The sequence below is a fragment of the Stenella coeruleoalba genome (genome assembly GCF_951394435.1).
Source record: "Stenella coeruleoalba genome assembly, chromosome: 9".
In the NCBI taxonomy this organism is placed as follows: Eukaryota; Metazoa; Chordata; class Mammalia; order Artiodactyla; family Delphinidae; genus Stenella; species Stenella coeruleoalba.
The window spans coordinates 93,707,502-93,730,957 of record NC_137155.1 but is presented as its reverse complement, the minus strand read 5'-3'; the positions used below and the strand labels follow the sequence as shown (position 1 = coordinate 93,730,957).

At 48.4% G+C, this 23,456-nt stretch overlaps 1 protein-coding gene across 1 annotated transcript in view; it reads right to left on the bottom strand.

Annotated features, from left to right (window-relative positions):
- Positions 1-2,350: 2,350 nt before the first annotated feature.
- Positions 2,351-23,456, bottom strand: part of CLCN1 (chloride voltage-gated channel 1) — a 32,275-nt gene continuing 11,169 nt past the window's right edge. The window contains exons 8-23 of the mRNA XM_079931924.1: positions 20,850-20,975; positions 20,435-20,519; positions 20,112-20,213; positions 19,696-19,780; positions 19,272-19,421; positions 14,814-14,883; positions 14,517-14,627; positions 11,885-12,098; positions 11,517-11,650; positions 9,025-9,263; positions 8,629-8,740; positions 8,132-8,208; positions 7,859-7,897; positions 4,049-4,153; positions 3,861-3,947; positions 2,351-3,328 (exon numbers count right to left, since the gene is read on the bottom strand). Of these exons, the coding sequence (XP_079788050.1) occupies positions 2,957-3,328; positions 3,861-3,947; positions 4,049-4,153; positions 7,859-7,897; positions 8,132-8,208; positions 8,629-8,740; positions 9,025-9,263; positions 11,517-11,650; positions 11,885-12,098; positions 14,517-14,627; positions 14,814-14,883; positions 19,272-19,421; positions 19,696-19,780; positions 20,112-20,213; positions 20,435-20,519; positions 20,850-20,975 (2,108 nt within the window). The 3' untranslated portion in view covers positions 2,351-2,956. The remainder of the gene's footprint in view (positions 3,329-3,860; positions 3,948-4,048; positions 4,154-7,858; positions 7,898-8,131; positions 8,209-8,628; positions 8,741-9,024; positions 9,264-11,516; positions 11,651-11,884; positions 12,099-14,516; positions 14,628-14,813; positions 14,884-19,271; positions 19,422-19,695; positions 19,781-20,111; positions 20,214-20,434; positions 20,520-20,849; positions 20,976-23,456) is intronic.

Here is a 23,456-nt window from a genome sequence, read left to right as displayed (position 1 = left end):
GAAACTGCTTGCCCTCCGCACCCACTCTCCATCCTGGTGGGGACTTCTGCGCAGCCCTGGAGCCCCAGCACTCCTGTAAGACGTCCTGAGGGCAGAGGACAGGGTCGAAGGGTAGAGTGAAGAGACGGCAGCACCCTGCCCCTCCCCTGCTGCAGCGGTGTCCCAGAATGAGGAGGTTGAGAGTTGGGGTGCTTCTGTCCATCTGTGACCCCGCTTCCATCAAGCCCACAGTGTCGTACACTTGCGCCCCTGAAACGCAGCCGAGGCCAGGTCCACATCTTCTGGGGAGGGGGAGGATGGCTACCTGAAGTTGGTTCTTGGAGGAAACAGGACTAGGCATGGCGAGCACAGGTAGCTGAAGTCACCTCATTTAATACTGTTAAAGGGTTGTGCGTGCTCACGTGGCCTCACTCAGGCCCTCGCTGCTGGCCTCGCCCTGCACTCCTGCTGCAGGTCCTTGGGGTTTTGCATGTCACAGTTCCCTCCTCTCACGGGGTCTCCGTTTCCTTATCTTGTGCAAACTGCCCTCTCTAAGGCATCATCCTTTTCTCTTAATCTCACCCCCTTCGTGTCCCATATTCCGCCCCCGGACCACAGCGGACATCCAGTCCAGGGAGCGGGTTCACGCAGCACGGTTCCTCTTTCGCTCAGGGCTCTGTGGAGTTAGGAAAGGTCATCTAAAGCAGTGTTCTTTCCTCCCACCTTCACTGCGGAAGCCAAACGGTCCCTGCTGGTCCCTGCCAAAAGACGACTAAAACTCAAGGGTTCTAGCAGAGTTCGGACGTGAGCGTGAGCGTGGCCCAGCATCCCTGGGTGCTGGCATCGCTGCTGACCAGAGGTCGGGCGGGGGTGGTAGGGGGAGGCGTCTCCACTCTGAAGAGGGAGAAAACCTGAGGAGCTGGCCTGAGACCCTCTCAGGACTCTTCTGGAGGGAGGAACTGCCTCTCTGGTGCTGGGGGGGGGCCAGGGTGCATGGGGTTTGCTTATAGCCTATTTTAGGGGGAGGGGAGGGGCATGTGCAGGAAGAGGCTGTTGGGGGATGGGGGAGGGTTGCTTTTCCCTTGGGGTTAAAGGCTGTGCCGCACGTTTTACAGCAGTCCCAGAACGGGGCTGTTTTCATATCATGGTGAATGAAACTTCTCTTGCTAAATGATTTTCTTCTGGTGTGTGGGGGGGGTGCCCTTTCATTTTGAGTTCACTTTATTAAAGGAAAATCCAAATCTTCCATCCCTCCCCTCCCCCCCCGCCCCCCCCCCCACCCACACCTTCCTTCTTATCCTTGTGTCAAGGAGGGAATCTTGGTGAATGAGTTTATTACCTCTTCTCACCCCCACCTGTACATCCCATACTCCGTCTTCCAGGTCTAGGGAATATCCATTTTTATGGCCAGTCTTAGCATGTTTTCTTAATGTGACATTTCCACCCCAAGCCCAAGAGAGATTCTATGACATATATTACAGAGAGAATTATATATAAATATATATATAAATATTATAGATTATATACACATGGGCTTGGGCTCGAAGGCCCACTGCCAGCCCCCCTCCCCAGGCTACAGCCTCTCTCTCTTGGCCTGGGGAGGCGGAAGGGCTGTATTGCTGGAGAGGGCTCCGGGCTGTGTTCAATGGCACTAAACGACGTGGTGGCACCTTCGGCTATGAGTGTCTTATTTGGGGGATGATGGAGGCCGGGCACAGGGTGGGGAAGGAGGAGAATGCTGGGGAGGGGGCACAACTGCAGAACTAAACGAGGCATAAAAGAAGGGATGGACAAAAGCCCTGGGGGTGGGAGCAAGGGTCTCTGGCCGCTCAGAGCACCTGGGACCACTTATAGAAAAGGCAGGGTGATGGCAGTCTCCCTGTCGCTGGCTTGGGGACGATAAGGATCTGACTTCCCAGGTGTGGGAAGCATGAAAAAGGTCTGCCATCTTGACGCTGAACCCCTAGAAGAGAAACACAAAGAGCCAGTCCCTAAGAAGGTATAGTCTCTGCGTGAACCAGCGGCCCAGCTGCCCTGAGCTCCCACTCTTGGAAGGAGAAGCCCCAGCTAGAGCACCTCAAGGGCAGAGCTGACCCTTGGGCAGGACAGATCAAGGACTACAGCGGAGAGGGAGTGACCTGGAAACTGGAAGCTGTGATGTGAGATGGGAGGAATTTCTGCCAGAGGGAGTTAAGTAAATCCATTGGCCGCAGGACGGTTGGGTACTGCCCCTTTCACACAGAGCCTTCCTGCGACCTTTCCTCTTCCAGGCTGTTCCCCACAGGCTCTTTATCCATGCCTCACTGCTTAAATGGAGGACAAAGGAGGGGCAAGTGGGACTGGCCTTTTCCCGCCCTGGTAATGGCTCTGCCCGGGGACAGATAGTGGGAGCCAGGATGGAGTCTGGAGGCAAATTTCAGGGAATGGCTGTGGGCAAGTGGAGGACGGGGTGGGGGGCTCTGAGAGAAGGGGCTGTGGACAGTTCGCAGGTACACTCTGGTGTCATCAGTCCATGAGGCCATGAGGTGACCCCGTCTCCTCCTCCCACCAGTCATCCTGGGCCTGCCTTAACCCCACCCGCCCCCCGGGAAACTGATGGGGGATGGGCAAGGCCAGGAAGACACTGGGACAAGAACACTGGGGAGTGTGGGGGAGTGAGGGGGGCCAGGCAGAGGCAGGCATTCCCCACCCGCACACAGGCAAACTCAAGAAGCCCGTGGACTACCAGGGGCCCTTCGCAGGGGTTACAACCACCGCCTGTCTGGGGACGGGGGGACACGCCCAAATGATTGACCAAGGCTACTCCTGCCCAGATCCTGGCTCCTTCTCCAACACGATCAGGATGACATTTAAAAATTCCTAGCAAAGGCCGGATATTGGTGCGATCTCTCCGGCTTCAGGAAATACCCTCTTCCACACAGGTCCACCCTCTAGCCTGGGTCTCTGGCTGGTCTTTATGCGGCGGTCTGGGAGGCGCTCAGAGGACCATTTCATCTTCATCCTCATCATCGGTGGATCGCAGACTGGGGCCCTGCAGGATGTCGGCCAGCTCCCCCTCCGGCCCCGGAGCCCCCGCCAGCTCCAGTTCCTCCAGCTCACTCTCTGCCTTGGCCGGAGCCCAGGAGAGAGGGGGCTCTGGGGAGGCGGATGGCACAGGGGTCTCTGGGGAGGCAGGGGCCACATCCCCTGCCCCAGTGGCCCCACTTCCATCCTGAGGCAGGCTCCAGGCCTCTGCAGCAGGGAGTGGGCCCCCAGGAGTCTTTCGAGTCGAAGTTGCACTCCGGAAGCTGGCAAGGGGAGGGCGGAGCTGCACCCCAGACTTGGTGTGCCCCTCAATGGCCTTCTGCAGCTGCGGGGCAGAGGGAAGGGGAGAGAGGGTACAACATGGGGAGGAAAAGAAGAAAGGGGCAGTGAGAGAAACAGACACGAGAGAGGAGCAGACGATAAAAGGAAAAAGCATGGGAAAGCAAGGTGCACGGCGAGGATGGATCAAAAGGAGACAGAAAAAGGAAAAAAGGGGCATGATGGACAAAAAGCCCCACCTACAGAGCAGTGAATCTCAAGACCCCTGACACAGGACCTCCTTCGGCCCCTTCCTAGCAACGCTCAGGCCTTCTTCAGCCACTTCCCATCTCCTCCCCCTTCCATGCACCACCACAGCGCACCCCTATGAAACCATGACTCGGGCCCTGAACCCCCATCCCAAGCCCATGCCGTCCTTAGAAGGGCACAGGGCTGCACTTCCGCCCCCCTCCAGTCTCTGCATGAAAAACAGGAGAGGAATCTGGAGGAACTTCCCGGATGTTAAGGCCACCCCTGCCCCCACCCCGTATCCTGTGCCCCACTCTTCCTCACTGCTCAAATGGGACCATCGCTCTTACCTCCTCCAAGGCCAGCACCCCCGTGAGCTTCCCCATGCTGGTCACATACGCAAGGTGGAGGCCGAGCAGGGAGAAGAGCGTGTGAGTCTGCGAGGAAAGGGCGGCAGGTCAGCACGCAGAGGCCCCGCACGTCCCGGCCCTCCCAGCAGCCCTGCTCGGTGGGCGGTGGGCATCGGGCAAGGACTCGCCTTGTGCAGCGACGTCTGCTCCACCAGCTGGAAGGGGGACTGGTCAATACAGCAAGAGTCAAAACAGACAGGCTGGCTCAGCTGCTCTTGTTCCCAGGCCTCAATCTGCCGGAGAGGAGGGCCGTCACCCAGTATCAGACCCCCCTTAAACCTCAGATCTTGACCCCAAACAGCCCTCCTCGCCCTGGCCCAGAAGCCTGAAATATACAGTGAACCGTCACAGCTCCTCCAGACCACTAGCCCTCTTCCCTTTCCCCCAGGGAGCCGCACCGCTCTCTTCCCTCCTCCAGCCCCAAATCAACCTTCACCCTCAAGGTGCTCAGAACACGCTCCTTCTTCCTGGTGCCCCAAACACTTATTTCCAACCCATCTTTCCAGCCTTATTTTCCACTACTCCTGTAACACCCACAGCTCCAGTGAAGCCAGATGTGCTTCTGCTTCTGCGACTGCTGTTCTGGGTTTCCCCAAGAACCCCACCCTGCGCCCATACCCTACGCCTGACACTCCGGGTCAGACGTGCTCTGCCAGGCTCTCCTTTTCATCTTAGCTGGCGTGTGTCTTAATTCTGCCCCCTGGGCGGAACTCCTGTGTGCTGTGTGCTATCAGTTGCTGTGTGTCATGGAGAAACCAGTACACTGACCTTTTACACAGCAGATCATGGCAAAGATCTGTTGGATTGGAAGAGCTGTCCTGGGTCACGTGGCACTTTGTTGACTCAAACAAGCCGTTTCTGTGTGTTTGGTTTGGTTTACATTGTTTTGTCTATGACCGAAGCGTTAAGGCAAAAGTTGAACTTTCCTCTGGATTTTAGGTGTGCACGTCAAAAATCCCCAAGGTTCTAAATAATCCAGTATCGCTCTGGTTCTCATAAATCACGTTTAAATTTTCCGTAATCTCTTTTCAGGCAGTCCCTTCCGAATGAGGTACTACTTTGTTTTCCTGTTCGCCCAAATCTATACGTTTCAAGCTTCAGAGGACGTCACCGAAGGCCATCCCCTAGTTCTCGTGTCCCGTGTTTGGTCCACAGTGCTGTGCTTTCCATCTGTCCCGTCCTGCTCTTTCTGGACTGCAATCACACCTCCTCTAAACTCTCACCTTCCCTGACTATAGGTTCACACAAAATTCTCACAGGATGGATGACCACTTAGCAGGTATGTTGCAGAAAGGATTTACTTATAGGACGGGGGGCAGCCCCTTGCCAACCCGGGTTTGGCTTGTCCTGTCTTCCTGGAGCATTCTATGATCATTTCTGGCCTCCCTGGTTCCTTTTTTGCCTGCCCTTAGGGAACAACACTAACAGAACCATTTCTAGTGCATATGCACCAAGCCCTTCCTCGGTGCCAAGCATTATTCTAATTGCTTCACTCATTGAATCCTCTGCAACAACCTTATCATTATCCCCATTCTACAGATGAGAAAACAGAGGCATGGAGTGCTTAAGTGTCTGCCCAAGATTACACAGAGGTGGGCTTCTGACCTTGACTGCTGATCGTGTTCCTGGGACCCCCAGCTGTTTTCTGCTCTTTGTCTGATGTGTTCCATGACTTGAAAACTCTCAGCATCAAACACAAACCAGGGCTCTAACTGTGTGTATCCCTAACAGAGCAGCAGAATTAAACAAGACAGAGGACTTCCCTGGTGGCTCAGTAGTTAAGAATCTGCCTGCCAATGCAGGGGACACGGGTTCGAGCCCTGGTCTGAGAAGATCCCACATGCCGCGGAGCAACTAAGCCCGTGTGCCACAGCTACTGAGCCTGCATGCCGCAACTATTGAAGCCCGGGCGCCTAGAGCCTGTGCTCTGCAACAAGAGAAACCACCGCGATGAGAAGCCCATGCACCACAACGAAGAGTAGACCCCACTCGCCGCAACTGGAGAACACCCGCGTGCAGCAACGAAGACCCAACACAACCAAAAATAAATTAAAAAAAAAAAAAAGCCATAGCAAGGACTTCTGGCAACCTAGAACGGAATTCTTTGACTATTCCCCAAGGTATCATCTTGATGTTGTCAAGGGTGTCATCTTGATCTAGCCTGAAAACTGTGTTAAAATATCCTGAAGTTTGACTCCTACTGAATCTTATCCTTTCAAAAAGTCTTGGTGGTTCCCATGGGAGTTGAGAGCTGCTTAAAATCTTCCTTGAGAAAGATATCACCTAAAAATGTATGATCTATCTTCTTTTGATCCCTAGTTGCATTTTATTTCCAGCGGTCATTAAATAAGCTCACTGATCAGCTAGTTGGCTTTCTTCAGTGTATTAAAAATAAAAAGTATTGGGCTTCCCTGGTGGCACAGTGGTTGACAGTCCGCCTGCTGATGCAGGGGACACGGGTTCGTGCCCCGGTCTGGGAAGATCCCACATGCCGCGGAGCGGCTGGGCCCGTGAGCCATGGCCGCTGAGCCTGCGCGTCCGGAGCCTGTGCTCCGCAACGGGAGAGGCCACAACAGTGAGAGACCCGCGTACCGCAAAAAAAAAAAAAAAGTATTATTGGCTTGAGCACCCTAGTAAGGCACTCCTTAATTGTAGTTATGGCCTATCTGATTCCTGCTTGTGGGCAGAAGGAATAGTTCGATTTTTTCCTTCTGTGATCATCCATTTGATTTTTTAGGTCATTTATCAAAAATGTGTGTGTCTCGAGGGGTGTCAAGGGGAGAAGGGGAAGACTGCCTTTCTCTCTTGTCACTCACCACCCCCTCCTCCAACCCTGAGTACTTTTAATTCTTAGCACATATATATTCTGGATATCCAGTGGATGTTTATTTAAAGATAATACACATTATGGTATTTTGTCAGCTACATACTTTTTTTCTTTTTTTGCAGTACGCGGGCCTCTCACTGCTGCGGCCTCTCCCACTGCGGAGCACAGGCTCCGGACACGCAGGCTCAGCGGCCATGGCTCACGGGCCCAGCCGCTCCGCAGCATGCGGGATCTTCCCGGACCGGGTCACGAACCCATGTCCCCTGCATCGGCAGGCGGACTCTCAACCACTGCGCCACCAGGAAAGCTCAGCTACATACTTTTAAAGCTCTACCTTTCAGCCTTCGAAGCAAGCTGCATTCCTTTACTAAGTGGAATGGTTGCTAATGGATGCTGTCGGTGTCTCTCCACACGCCGGGGTAGTTCTGATGGGCACAGCTCAGCCACCTGCTCCCACTCACTGTGCCACGTTCTGTTCACTCGGCACAACCAAACCCACTCAGTGCTTGATTTTCCCTCTCATGGATTCTATAGGGGATAGTGATTTGTCCCAATGAGGCGCCACTGTCAAAATCTGCCCTCAGTTTGTGGTTCTTCCCAGTCTCGCTTCCTGGAATCTTCTCATTGTCCACTGTCTCAGGACCCTGGTCAATCCAGCAGAGTAACCTCACCAGACACGGAATGCCCCATCTTAGTTTCAATGCTGTTCTTCCACATTGGTTTGCGTAAGTGCTGGCAGCCAGGCGCCATTTTCCTGCAGGTAAATCTCACCCATCCCGCAGAGCCTCTGCCTGGTCTAGAACTTCCCTAATGTCTAAAAGCTCTAAGGGTCATCCTAGCACCACGGGCGCATCTACACACAGAGGTTCAAAACTTCCCTCTCCTGAAATGACGCCGGTCCCCATGAGGACACCGCCATGTTCCCCTACCTCCGAGCAACGTGCTCAGTACTGTCTCCATGGTCACACCTCATTTCCAACCTCTCAGAACGCTTTCCTGCCTAGACTCACATGTTACTCTTACAACAACACAATGAAGAAGGTCGAAAAAAGTGAGCAATATGTTCATGTGACAAAACAACCCACCCCAGGTTCCTGTTTCCTTTACTTACCTCTTCAGGTGACATGTTATCCACTAAATCCTCTGAATCCTAGAGAAGAAAGACATAGGTCCAAGTTCCTTCCCTTTTCTTCCAAGTGGAACCACAGCCATCTCTCCCTGGCCAAGCCACAGATGCCTCTTTCCAACCCATCATCCCTTCCATATGATGAAGCTTCTTCTTGGTGGGACCTCTTCTCTCCTGATTTAAGGATCATGGGTTTCTTGCTCCTCAAAGACAAGCTCCCTGTCCCATGTCCCCCGCCCCCAACACATCTCCTCTCACCTGGGTCATTTTCTTTGTGGGGCGAGCTCTGCCCAGCAAGCAGCGTAGCAGGGACTGAAAGATGGAGGGTCTTTGACCTGAGAGGAGTGGTGAGTGAATGGAAATGGAAAGAAAGCAATATCCATCCTGGGAGGAAATGGTCAGGGGCTTCAAGTGGTCCTGACACTTCACCACAAAAGGTCCATACTTCTAGGTGCTTCACCTCCACGGGAACTCTCCCCTTCCATCCTCCTAATCCAGCCCTTGCCCCCATGCCTTGGGATGGTAACACGGAGACTCGAAGAATAGAAACCCCCTCCCACCATCCTCAGGCCTCACCCCTCCTCATAGTAGGAGCCCTTAGGTTGAGGAGTGCCCAGACACAACCACAAGGCATGAGGCAAGGGTGAGGTGCATGATGGGAGAATCTTTACCTGCAGTCTCAAGGGTGAGGTGCATGATGGGAGAATCTTTACCTGCAGTCTCAAGGGTGAGGTGCATGATGGGAGAATCTTTACCTTCAAGCTCCGGTGCTTCCAACTGCTGTTTGTGGCCGGGCAGGGGCCCGTTGGGCTCTTCGGGGGGCAGTGGAGCAGTAGGAAAGGAGTGAGGAGGAGGAAGAGGAGGCAGCTGTAAAGAATAGAAAAAGTTCTCAGTCCCAGAGAAGAGGCTACCTTTTCCTGTCTTTACCAGGTGGTGTCCTGGGAAACCCATCTACCTCTATTCAGTTCAGAAGTCCTCATAGCACTTTGAATTCTCACGGTACCATCAGTTGCAAACTTATCTCCTTCAGTCCCTGGACCCAGGGGCACTTGTCTCTTTGACTTTGTCAATAATCAGCATCTTCCCTCTCTCTTCCTATTTTCCCTTTGCCCCATCTATCCTGTTCACCCGGCCCCTCCCAGCCCACTCACCTCGGGCTTCCCATAGAGGTCCTCATCTTCATCCTCATCCACAAAGGCAAAAGACTCAGGTCGACCCTGGACGCCACGGCGCCCCTCCCCAGCCTGCCGCACCTTCCCGTCGAAGGGCAGCTCTGACAACTTCCTTGCCATGTCCTGGGCTAACTGCAGCCTCCGTTCAGGACACAGGTGATGCTGCAGAAGGGACTGCAGTTCTGAACGCTCCACGGAGCCCAGCAGGATCATCGAATCTGGGGGAGATCCAAGCTCAGCCTGAGGGCCCGCTCAATTACCCTCCACCCCCACCCTGCTCGGCAGGATGGAGTCAGGGACAGAAGCCCAGCACCAATCTTTTTTCAGCTCTTACCCTCTCTTCCTAAAAACTCATTTCAAAAGTCTTCCAGGATTGATCTCACTCAATCCCTATTATTTCACCCATTTAGCACTTAGAGCCCCAACTGGTAGTACACTAATTGGTGCTAATTTGTACTTATTTTGATGCAGCCCTTACATAGATTGTTTGTAAATAGGTGAACCTGGTATTAAAATAGGCTAATCAATACTGTCTCCAAAAGAAGACACATTAAAAGCCATTCATACTGAGATGAACGAATATACTTTGAAAGAAGTCTACAAGGACATCTGATGTTTAATCACTTAAAGACTCTGGGTCCTTGTAGGTATAAACAGAATGCCTACTTTTCCTGGGAAGGTCTTTTATGTATTTATCAGAATTCTGCTACTATAATTAACATTTTCATTAAGTTTTGAGGCCATAAGATCGCAGCAGTGTTACTGAGACAAATCTTACCATGAGGTCTTAGTCATTATTATGAAAACCCTGCAGCCCGTCGGCTGTACCCCTATTCCAGTGAGAAACCACTGCGTTAGAGGCCACTGAAAGGTGTTTGGGATTTGGGAAAATATTAAAACTAAGCTAATTTGAGTAGTTTGGATACTCTGATGATCTGAACTTAGAGCTAACAAGTTAAATGGCTCCAAATATCCCTAAATGATTCTATTACACTAATACAATCATTAGACACGTATTTATTTAATATCCAGTAAATACCTATAAGGAGACAGTCTGAGTGAGACAGGTGTTATAGTCTCTGCCCTCAAGGGATACACAATCTACTGAGGAAGATAAGACACAGATATAGAAACCACAATAAGAAATAATACAAAGCAAGATTAAGTGCCAAAGGTGGGCAGAAAGGATGGTGAAGGAGGTGAAATCACTGCTCATTAAACACGTTCACTCCTTCATATGGAACATCTGCTCCTCAAATTGGGCATTAAAGAACAGCTATCACTTAGCTAGGTAGCAATGAGAACCACATAAGGGGCCGTAAGATTTCTAGCCAAGCCTCATTATTCTCGGATTCCCTATTTGTGAATTCACCTACGGGCTTAAATATCTTTGTAACCCAAAATCAATATTTGCAGTACTTTTCCCATCATTCATAGACATGTGCAGAGCAGCAAAAATTTGAGTTACCCCACGCACACATTCCAAGCTGAGTCTGAACAAAGTGATGCTCTGCCCTTTTTTTTTCCAGCTTTCATATTGTAAAAAATGTTCTTTCGTGGTCCATTGAATGCCATGTTTTTTGCATTTTTTGTGTTGGTGATTTTGCTGTTTTTTAGGGTTTTTGTTTTTTAAATTTATTTATTTTATTTATTTATTTTTGGCTGCCTTGGGTCTTCGTTGCGGTGCGCAGGCTTCTCATTGTGGTGTTGCGGAGCATGGGCTCTAGAGTGCAGGCTCAGTAGTTGTGGCACATGGGCTCAGTAGTTGTGGCTCATGGGCTCTAGAGTACAGGCTCAGTAGTTGGGGCACACAGGGCTTTGTTGCCCAGCGGCATGTGGGATCTTCCCGGACCAGGGCTCGAACCCGTGTCTCCTGCATTGGCAGGCAGATTCTTAATGACTGTGCCACCAGGGAAGCCCAATTTGGCTGTTTAAAATAGCCCCTAAGCAGGAAGGCTGTGCTGTGCCTTATGGAGAAAAGAAGTGTGTTAGATAAAAGCTTTGTTTAGCCATGAGCTAACCTTCTGTTGGTCATGGTGAGTTCAATGCTGATGAATTAAATAAGGTGTCTTTAAGGAGAAACACACCTAAGACAAGTGTATGCTTTGATTACTTGAAGAAAGTGTTGTGACCAGAGGCTTGCAGGAACCTCACCCTCAATTTCCTCTAGGAGCAATGGTTCAGTATAGTGTCCCTAATTCAGTGTTCTTGGAAACTTTATAGAACATAACTACAAGGACTAATGAGAATCAACTGTATTTCTTTCATTGGCTTTTTTAACTGTCTTCTTGTGCTTGTGTTATGGCTGTGTTTTTCCTTCCTTGAAGATGACCATGTTCCCTAAGGCTGAGCGTTCTGCAGCAGCCTGGGTGGCCCCTTAGACAAGCCCACACCACAGTGCCGCCTCCACTTCTGTGGAGCCCTTGTTCAGGTCACTAGCTCAGGAATCTGCTTCCTTCCCTCCCACTGACCTTTTGAATCGACCAGTGGTAAAGTCTTGACTGTGGTGGTCTGGAGCAAGTTTCGCAACTCCCCATAAGTGCAAGAAGCTGAAACAAACTTCACGTCCCGTACCATGATGTCCTCAACAAAGACTGTAAATTTGCTGCGGAGGGAGAAAGCACCGGCAGGGTTAGCCTTACCCCATGCCTGTCCCTTCCACTCCTCCCGTCAGGTCTGCCATGCATTTGATCACTCATAATATTTATGAAGTGCGTGGGAATATAAAAATAAGTAAAAAGCAGTGCTTCCAGACGTTGACCTTAACCTCATGCTCAATCTCAGAACCTCCCACACCAACCCCATCAAATCTGAACTAATTCCAGCTGGTGCCTCTGACCTGAGCTGGTTCCAGCCAAGGTCAGGCAAGTAGGGTAGCTTCTTGACCTGGATGATGCTGTCATAAAGGGAGGGCTGCAGGCTCTGAGCCACCATGTTGGCCAAGATAACAGCCACCATCATGGGTAGGATGTGAGCGATCTGACCCGTTAGTTCGAAGCAAATCACGGCTGTGGAGACTGTGTGGGATACTGCACCAGTCAGCGCTGCTGCTCCTAGAATGAGACACAGGAGCGTACCGGTGGGTTAGGGCTCCCTTTCTTGTCATGGGGGCTACATGGGGATGCGACGGGAGTGACACAGGGTGGGGACACATGATCCTGGGCAGTGCCAACACTCCTGAGATAACCATTTGTCAGGAGTAAAGGGTTAGAATGCTGAACTGTTAGAAACTCGTCGTTTTGATCTCATTCTATGACCTTCGGCAATTTACAAAAATTTTGTGTGTGGCCAAAGTTTCATTTATAAAATAAAGATGGTGATGTGGCATCTATTCCTTGCTTTGAAAAGTTTGGATCACTCTTAACTGAGCATTTAAAAACCCATTTACAGTGTTTTCCCTTGGACCTCAGGTTTTGTTCTGTTTTGTTTATAAGTTTATTTATTTATTTTGGCTGCGTTGGGCCTTTGTTGCTGCGCGGGCTTTCTCTAGTTGCGGCGAGAGAGCTACTCTTCGCTGTGATTCGCGGGCATCTCACTGCGGTGGCTTCTCTTGTTGCGGAGCATGGGCTCTAGGCGCACAGGCTTCAGTAGCTGTGGCACGCGGCGGGCTTAGTTGCTCTGCGGCACGTGGGATCTTCCCGGACCAGGGGTCGAACCCGTGTCCCCTGCGTTGGCAGGCAGGTTCTTAACCACTGCACCACCAGGGAAGCCCAGACCTCAGGTTTTGATGCCAACAATTTATGAGTGGATAGAGTCAAAATTCAGGAATCATGCTGTAGACTTGGATCAATGAGATCCTGATTCTACTATTTCTCAATTGTATGAATAGAACTTAATTCTTCTGGAATCCTATGCTCTCATCTCTAAGGTGAAAGGGGTCCTTAGATAAGTTCTAAGGCCCTTGCAGATCTAAATCATTATGATTCCATAAGCTCTTAGACAATAGAATCTGTCTTACTTGTTTTTGGTTATGTTTTCCCACCAACCAAAATAGTCCCTAGTGCATTAACTATATTTGTTATTTAAATATGGGAAGAGGGCTTCCCTAGCGGCACAGTGGTTGAGAGTCCGCCTGCCGATGCAGGGGACACGGGTTCGTGCCCCGGTCCGGGAAGATCCCACATGCCGCGGAGCGGCTGGGCCCGTGAGCCATGGCCGCTGAGCCTGCGCGTCCGGAGCCTGTGCTCCGCAACGGGAGAGGCCACAACAGTGAGAGCCCCGCGTACCGCAAAAAAAATAAAATAAAATAAAAAAATAAACATGGGCAGATATTCTATGAGAAAAGATGCTGGGGAAGCCATACATCAAAATGGAACAAGAAAAAGTCACAAAAGGGAAATATTGGGAGGAATGATTCTCCTGGATGGTATACCCAGTATCCTTCAGAACATAAACTAACACAGGAACTATACTGGCAAAGGTCCACCAGGGAGATTGGGGGGATACCTGAGAGGCATGAAGATGGGGAATAAGAGCAGATGACTCTTATTGATGAAGGAGGTTTTTGTAAAGAACTATGACGGGGGAGTAAGGTCCCTGTATGCACTATAAAGCTGGTTAGTTCTAAATCAAAGGGAGGCATGGCCGTAGATGTTACGGGATTTCAGTGAGGAGGGGAGGGAGGGAGGAAGCATAATAATTCTGGGGCATACACTGGTCATTTTGTTAGACATGGCTTTTGGTTGGAAGGGACTATAGATTTAACGGAAAAAGATTATCTCAGACTCTCAAAATGTTAGGGCTGTAAGACACCTCAGAAGTCATTTTAGAATAAAGAAACTAAGGTGCAGAAAGGCCACTAACTTGCTCCATGGTTATCCAGTGACAAAAGACAGGGATGAGTCCAGAGCCCATGTTTCTTAGCTCTTAGTCATGTGCTCTTAAGTCCCATTAACAAGAGCACATCTGCAGGTTAAGAGTATTCAAGCCAGTCACCTGCACTGTTGTTTCCACGATTCTTTGGGGAAAAAAAAAGCCCTTACCAAGCATTCAGAGGTGGTCCTAGGTGCTCTCACCCTTGTTATCTCATTTAATCCCCATAATCCCTTTTCTACATGAAGAAACTAAGGCTCTTGGGCTTCCCTGGTGGCGCAGTGGTTGAGAGTCCGCCTGCCGATGCAGGGGACATGGGTTCATGCCCCAGTCCGGGAAGATCCCACATGCCGCAGAGCGGCTGGGCCCGTAAGCCACGGCTGCTGAGCCTGCGTGTCCGGAGCCTGTGCTCCGCAACGGGAGAGGCCACGACAGTGAGAGGCCCGCGTACTGAAAAAAAAAACAGAAAAACAAAAAACTAAGGCTCAGAGATGTTTAATAAGAGCTAATGAGAGTCAGAGCCAAGGGTTGATTATGTGAATAAAAGTTGAATTAAACAGCATTAAATTAAAACCATATTGTGTAGCCTGGAATACAGATATCATGGGAGAGTTCGAGTGTGGGTATTTGGGGTGACAGGAGGGTGGAATGTGTCTCACCAATTACTGCATAGCCCCCAGGTAGGATCTTGTAGATGATGTCATCAAATAAGATACCATCTGGGAAAAGAATGGCCATGATCTCTCCTACCAGCCTTCCAAATGCAGCTCCTAGGGAGAGACAAAAGGAAGGAAGGTGTTGAGAGATTCAAGGTCTTTATCCTCTTTCTTCAGAGCCATACCTCCTTGGGCGTTAAGACTAAATACAAACCCCCAGCCTTCCAGGCCTTTCCTTATTTTCTCAGTACACTAGATTGCAGCCATCAGTAAGATCCCAGGCTTCCCATCAGAACTTACCGAGCACAAACACAGGCATGAAGCCTCCGCAGGGTATGGGCATAGTGGTGGCCACGATGGACATCCAGAACTGGGGTAAAAAGAGGCGTCAGGACACCCTCTCAACTCTGCCCAATACACACACACACACACACACACACACACACACACACACTCTCAACCTCCTTCCCCCTATCCTCCTCCTTCTTGCTTCAAGAGTTACAGACATCCTGGGATAGCTAATCCTTCTGGAAGCCATCCTGTCTGTCACCCTTCCTCCAGAACCAAAACCACATGGGGCGCTCCGGCTAAGAGCTCACCAAAGACAACACTATAAGAAGGTTCAACCCAAATTGTTCCTACCTGGAGTGACAATATTTGCCTTTAGGCAATAAAAACAAGGAGTGAGGCCCCAGAGGACTCCTCTGTCACTGCCCCCAAAAGGGCCCTAGCCTACTGTATCCTCTTAGCCCACAAAGGTCACCTCAGCTAAGCAGCCTGAGCTCTTGAACGTGGAGGATACCTTTTCCTGGCCAGACTGTTTCTGAAAAAAAAGCCCCAGCTCTAAGTGGCAGACACCTTAAAGTCATAGTGACTTACTGCATGATTGCTTTAGCTTCACTACGATCATTTATTTACAAAGCCATCTATATGGCAAGCCTCACAAGGGAACCCGGAGTGAAGAGAGTCCTGCCTGAGCATTTCCTTTAACATCAAATCACCTTCAACAAAGGATCAGAAAATCAGATCTGTCCTGACCAACCTGCAAGAGCCCATTGAGAGAGCCAGCTAAACCAGCCAGCGTGATAGAAAGGACCTCCAAGGCCAAGGTAGTATTCCAACAGGAATTGGGATGATTTGAGCAAAAGCAATATGTACATTCTGCAGCAAAGAACGCAAAGGAACTGAGAAACCGAATGGAAAAAGGAGGAGTGGTTGACCTTTTGAAATATCTGTAAAAGAAATAAACATATGAGACATGATATGAAAATTAAGCAACAGGTTTACATATCATTTCCCAAATAAGTAAGCCGATCTTAGAAAATGATCTCAAACTAATCTGGTGAAAGATGACAACAGCTAAAGGTCAAAAAAAAATTCCCAGGCTCAAAATATTTACAATTTAAACACTGCACGAACTTTATTGTAAACTAATGAGAAATAAGTTTCCTAATTTTCTGAACCTTAGAGAGAGAGTCTTTTGAGCCAGGGCTGTCCTCAAGAGACAACCTCTGAGAAGAGGCAAAATACATATGTCACCATTTCAGAATAGGACTGTTTAAAACAGTGGAGAGCAGCAAAGTTAAACGTACAATTGAAGAGGATACAGATTGCAAATTCTTCGAGTGTGTAACAACAGTGTATCTTGTTGTGTTTGCCTTCTCTCAGCACTGGCACAGTGCTCAGTAAATGCAGGCAGGATGTAGGTAGGTAAGTTAAGTAAGTAGGTAGGAAGGAAGGAAGGATGGAAGGAAAGAAGAGAGTTTGGTCAAACAGTATTCATGCAAAGCAGAAACATGTAGAGCTAATATTTGCTTAAAACATCCAACAGTAATGCTTTCAGGGGAACTTGTTTAAACTGCGGATGACCAGACACCACTGGAAGCTACCCCATCAGACTGTCTGGAGACAGAGTTCTAGGCGCTTGGAGGCGTTTCTTAAGTGATCCTGACATACAACATTTTGAGACCCCTTGAACGATTCTGTACTGTCTCTTAGGAATAAGTACATGAAAGCCATAGGGTTTTTGTAGGCTCAGGTTAATCTGAAAGCTCCAGTAATAAAGACAATAGGTGGCTGACTGGTCTGATTTCAGAGGATGAACTTCAGATTATCCTCCAAGATAAGTGTAAGAATAGCAACAGGATCAGGGGACACTGAAGTTATCAACTCCTATAGCACAGAGAATGACCCGAGACTAGCATTCTTTTTGAGCTGTTAGCACATGAAAGGGAAGATCCAGAAGCAGGGTAAGTGATCTGGAATACCAATAATTCCCAAGATTTTAGACAGCCAGTTCTAGAGAACTGGGAAACTAGAGACCCCTTATCACAGATTCTACTTTATTTAAACCCTTCACAGGAAGGAACCATAGGAAGATTAGGCAAGAATGCTACAGAGCCTCAGGCAGTACTGAGAACTCAGGGATCTAGGTAATAATGTTAGACTTATTAAAAAGGAAACTGAGATGTTGTAATTATATTCATACTCATTAGAAACACTCCAGAGTTACAACATGGTGATGCCTTCCATGTCTTAAAATTGAGAAGATGGAAGTTCCCCTCATCAATGTTATAAAGAGCTGAACTGAGAATCTTATCCGTGAGCACTGAGACTGCCAGAAGACCACATAAGCTAAATTTCAAATCAAACTGTGGACAAATAGTTCTAAGTCACTTGTATGTTTTAATGTGCCTACGCACCCTATTGTCCACACTTTGGAAATAACAAGGGTATGGTTATGCGTCCAATGAGAAGACAGTGAAAATGCTGGAAGCAGTGATTACTAGGTAATATCATGGATTTATAGCAGTGAATGGTTTCACATTTAAAATATTATAGAATAGCATAGGCCTGCTTCAATCTGTTGGGCTTGAAATACAGCCCAAGAAATGTGAGTTTCTTCTCGATTCACTTATTATGTAGACATTGTTGAGGATGTGATTCAGTGAGAAATTAATAAGAATGACATAGAGTTGAGTCCTGCTATATAATCCAAGTAGGTTTCTCAGAATAAATTTTAATCTGTACGGTGAAATCCAGAGATATACTTGGGAATCTGAGGAAATGAGGTCAGGTGGGAAGGAAATGTTGAAAATACATACAGAATTTTGTTTCTCCAAAAATTTTCAAACGCTTAACATTTCAAAAGTATATATGATCCCAAAGTAACCATACAGCTCAGTCTAGAGGAGTATCAGAAAAACACCATTGTTATCATTGAACAAGAAATTCTGAGATGCCATCAAAACTTGGACTTGGTTACTGCAGATGGGTTTGTATGCTCAACAACCAATTACAGGAAGCCGGGGTTTATAAATTAGAGACGATAAGCTCTGTAACGAAAGTCCCCAAATCAGACCCCTAACAAGACACTGAGAACTTCTTTATGATAAAAATATCAAATCTTTTGAAGGAAGAAATGAAAATGATCTAATTAATAAAGTGGGTGTGCAAAATATGGAAGCCACAGACCCAATTAATCCCCCTGGAATGGAATGAAAAAGAACATACATAAATACAGCCTCCAGAAACCCCACAGCAAATCCTGAGAACGTAAGTGACAGAATTGGAACCTGGTATGTCAAGCACCTGGTATCTCTAAGGATAAGACCATTGACAAGCACATTAAATGAGCAGCAAAAAACCATGAAGGAAATTTTAAAATAATTTTTTTCAACCATAAGCGTTAGATTCACCAAAGATCAATAATCAAGTATTACATATTTGGCACACAGTAGGTTCATGAGAACATTTATTGAATAAATGAACCCACTACAGCTATTACAATATAAATATAACTTAGTGACTCATATCCTGGGGAAATATAGATTCACAATAAATATCAAGAATAAGTTAATAGCAAGGTATGAAAAAACATGAAAGATTAATGTGGACAGACTTTCAAATGAAGGCCCTAATATATAGAGGAAAATGTTGGGTTATTCAAGCAAGACATACTATGAATAATCAGGCAATCATCAAAAAAGAGAAAAAAAAGGCAATCAGCAATTATAACAGATGTCACAAACAGTGATGGAAATAAAAATATACTTGTATAAGGCAGTAATTGAGAAGTCTATAAACACGTGATCCTTAATGGGCAAATATGAAAAAGAACAGTTATAAAAGAGATCAGCTTTTGTTTCCTAATTGAAGTTAGAAGAAAATGGTTTAAGAATGGCAAAATCCTCACAGTCTCACTACCTAAATAGAGAATAATAACAGTTATAAAAATTATTTATAGTCACTAATAAAGTGGATTTAAATATTTTATCCCTTTTGTAATTCTAGAAAAGAGATCATCCACTAGACTGGGGAAAAAATGGATATGCAAATCATCTGAAAATGGATAATCAGATGCATGGAGAATGAAGTACCTAATTATCTAACATGTGGGGGGATTTGGTTAATTTATCTGAGGTCTTTGCACAGCTATCTGTATTGCTAAGCTCTGTATTGCTAAGCTCTTGTCCTTACTTCCTTGGCTGCTGTCTCAATAATTTAGAAAGCGGAACCTTTAGAAGGGTTATAATAATTATGGCAACATCACTAAGCTGACATGAATGGAACATTAACCCAGATATTGGTTCACTTCTCTAGATGAGCAACTTACTTACGTTCTGGTTTCCAAACTGTTTTTTTTTTATTAGGTTGGACGAAGACCAAATGAAGTTTTACCGTTCCCTACCCTATGCACACCCCGGTTCCTAGGTTGAAAACAGAAGCCCAGGGAGCCAGGAATGTAGGGAGAGGTACCTTCATGATGAAGAAGAGGATGATGATGATGACGACATTGACTTTTGGGTGGATCCACACAGCTGACTGGCCCAGGCTTTCAGGGTCCCCTTCATGCTTTACCCACGTGTTGTTGTCAAACAGGGTACTGATGGCTTCGCGAGGCATCAACTGTGAGAGGAGGAAGCAAAAGGGAGCAGTTCTCCAGGGATGTTCGGTACTTCCATTTTTTTAAGAGAACCAATTCCGCAGTTTCATTTTTCACGGGACCCTTTTGCTTTTTTCTCAGGGAGAGAGTCTATCCTTGGGCAAAAGCACATATGCTCAGAGGCCTGAGGGACACCTGTGCTCTTTCCTCCTTTCCATGTGGCCCCGTCCTGGCTTTGTCCCAGTCATGTGCTCAGTGACCTGACTCCCACCCTCAGAGGTCACCCTTGGAGCTGACCTCTCCAGCCATGAATTGTCCCATTCCTGGTGGGAAGGTGAAGGAGGCGATGACAAAGGTAACAATTCCAGGATAGAGCAGGCGGCTGAAAAAGAAACAATTAATCCTCACCCTAATTTAGTCAGGCCATAGTGGACAGCTCTCTGGACTCTGGTAAGCCAAAGTTTTACTGTCGTCTACTACAGTAAAACTGGAGTCTACTGTAGTCTCAGGCCATTAGACAGAGAATTCTCTCCACCAACAAGCAATCTTTAAAGGGGAAACTACACCATTCGTCCTTGTACAGTATCAGGGCTTCTATATTGTATCACAAGCCACCTAAAGGCATTTAACGCCTTCCACAAAGATTAAAAGGGAGGAACTCTTGGAGAAACCACAAGGTAAACAGGTAGGGCAGAAGACGGGCGGTGACTCACTGCTTCGCCAGAAACTGGCTGAGGGCCTTGTGCTTTCGGACACCGAGCATGACTTGGCGATGCAGGTACACAAATACAGCTCCCAGGAAACCACAGCAAATCCTGAGGGTGTAAGTTATGCAGAAATGATACCGTCATCCCTCGGACCTGGCTACCGCAGGGAAACAAATACCAGGCACACACCTTCCCTTTCTACCCACCTCCTCCCAACAGTTTACACTTCACCCACACCAACCCCACCTTCCCAATTGGGTCCCTTCCAATGCAAAGCCACGCCCCAGCCCTGGTTCCCCACTGTCCTCCGAGCAGACAAACCCACTGACCCGATGGCTGCAAAGGCTGGGAGCTCCTGCAGGTCAAAGGGGAAATCCATTCGGAAATTGGTTCTGAAGAGAGCTGTGATGGTGACTATAGGATGGAAAGGCCAAGGATTACGGTGGGAGCATCACAGAAACGCACCGAGAAGGAACCAGGGTCACAGGTTTTAAGGATTAAAGCTTCCTCCCATCCCAATGTCTCCTCTTCTATTTGATTTCCTTTTTCTAACACTCCTGGCTGAGACACTCTCCCCTATTCCATGACCTGTATCCTTGCCCTATATATACGCTTGGGCCTTGGTCTCACTTCCCAGATGATGCCATCCACTCTTTTTCTGCACTGCCCCACAGAACTTCCCTCCACGCCCCATTACCAGCCTCCCTATTTCACTCCGCCTCCACCCCAGGGCTCCCCTGTTACCAGCATCCTTGTTCCACACGGCTAGCACTCGGAAAACAAAGGCGCTGAACGTGGCTGCGAAGAATCCTCGCCAGTAGTTCCTCACGGCGAAGTAGGTAGAGGTGACCTCGATGCTAAACAGCACTCCTGTAGGGGCCAGGAGGTAGGGTCAGGTGCAGACAAAAGTGCGAGGCTGTCTCCCGCGCTCCCACCCCGTGGACCCAAGGAGCTTTTGCTGAAACTTCAATGACAGGGGGAGCAGAACTGGGAAGTGATGATCTCTTAGAGTGCACCATGCTCTAAACCATATACCTGCTCATGCTAGCAGTTTTCTGCAGGCCAGGGATGTGGTTCAACAAGATACAGAGAGGATGGGAAAGGAGGGGGTTTAACCCACGAAACCTGAGGGTCAGGTGGTCGTGCCCTTTCCATCCCTTAGCAAGCAAGGTTGGGTGGGATTCACAGTTGTCTGGTATCCACAGGGATTTGAAAAATTTCTGCAAGAAAAGTTACAGAAGAGAAAGCTTCCAGGGCAGGTGCTCACCGGAGTGCCAAGCAGAGCTCAAGATTTACAGGGACTCTCCTTAACACCCCCCTCAATCTCTCCTGCCTTCTCCCATGCACCACGTACCATGCAACTTTTAGGGAAGAAATGAGAAAAATGAATAGGAAAGGGCTTTGTGAGAGCTGACAATACTCAATATTGCAAGAAAGGAAAGAGGATTCATCCACATTTTTTTTAAAAATTAATATTAAAAACCTGACTGAAAAGGACCAAATCCAGGGGGAAAACCAAGAGGCCAGAAGAAGCTATAAACAATTATGCTTAAGAAAGGTGGGTGATGATCCCCGGTCAGGGAACTAGATCCCACATGCGTGCCGCAACTAAGAGTTCGCGGGCCGCAACTAAGACCTGATGCAACCAAATAAATAAATTTTTTTTTAAAAAAAAAGAAAGGTGGGTGAGGTAGAAGGAAACCTAATTAAGAGTCCTAAGTTGTACTGTTTCTGAGAGTAGTTGCTGGAACACAAATGAGAAGGTAAATAGATAGAAAAATAGCAAGAGTTGGTGGAGACAAAGTAAGGAAGCTAATAAGGGTATAAAAGATAGACTTAAAACATGCAAAGAGAGCTTCCCTGGTGGCACAGTGGTTAAGAATCCGCCTGCCAATGCAGGGGACACAGGTTCGAGCCCTGGTCCGGGAAGATCCCACATGCCGTGAAGCAACTAAGCCCGTGCGCCACAACTACTGAGCCTGTGCTCTACAGCCCATGAGCCACAACTACTGAGTCCACATGCCACAACTACTGAAGCCCGCGGGCCTAGAGCCCATGCTCCGCAGCAAGAGAAGCCACCGCAATGAGAAACCCGCGCACTGCAATGAAGAGTAGCCCCTGCTCGCCGCAACTAGAGAAAGCCCGCGTGCAGCAACGAAGACACAAAGCAGCCAAAAATAAATAAAGGAAAAAAAAAGATGCAAAGAAAATAGTCTTTAAACATACCAAGAATCAGGGAATAGACTGTGATTAGATGCAAAGAAAAAACTTACAAGAGAATTACCTAACACCTGGCTAAGCCTCATTTTTATCGGAAATGAAGAAGGAAAACAAGGAAATGCAGCCCATAATTCGATGAATGGAGAAGAGGCCCAGACCTGGGAAAGCCCGTGAACTAGATAAGGTTCGTCTCCCCTTGCTCTCTGCGAGAATGGCTGCTGGCCAGCCCAAGACCCCCAGCCCTCTCCTCCGTAGGTGACAGTCAGCGATGATAGGAAGTCATTTATGCCAAGGGAGTGTGGTTACTTCCTCGTGGAGGAGCTGCTGCATCTGGACAGGGATCCCTCATGGTTAGCTCAATGGCGCCTTCTCTGGGAAGGTATCCCCCATCCCCCTCCGCAGGTAAAAACAGTCCTTCCCTTCCCTTGTTCTCTCGGAATTCTGGACTATCAGAGCACTTAGCACTTTCAGGTATAGTTATTTATTTACATCTCTGAGTTCCCCCAGGATTGAAAGTTCCTTGGAACCCAACACCTAACACAGTGCCTGGTACATAATCAGGGCTCTAGGCCTGTTCTACGGATGCACAGAAAGGAGAGGGGAGAGGGGGACGGGGAAGGAAGAAAGAGAGCAGAAGAGAATAGATGGGGGGCATTTCAGAAAGCAGGGAATCTGAGGGACAGAGCTTTGCTAACCACCTCTTGCCCCTGCTCCCCAAATCTTATCCGGTAAGGCAGCTGTTTCCTTGGCCTAAAAGGACTTGACACAGTGGGGAGTCAGGTAGAGCAAGTCTCTCCTTTTCTTTTCTTTCTTTTTTTTTTTTTTTTTGTGGTACGCGGGCCTCTCACTGCTGTGGCCTCTCCCGTTGTGGAGCACAGGCTCCAGACGCGCAGGCTCAGCGGCCATGGCTCACGGGCCCAGCCGCTCCGCGGCATGTGGGATCCTCCCGGACCGGGGCACGAACCCACGTCCCCTGCATCGGCAGGCGGACTCCCAACCACTGCGCCACCAGGGAAGCCCCTCTCCTTTTCTTTACCAGTAACAAAACCAAAGTCGGCTTTGATTTGTCGGATGTAAACTATCCAACTCATGAATGGTTTACGACCAGTTTTTGAAATCCTAGGCTAGATT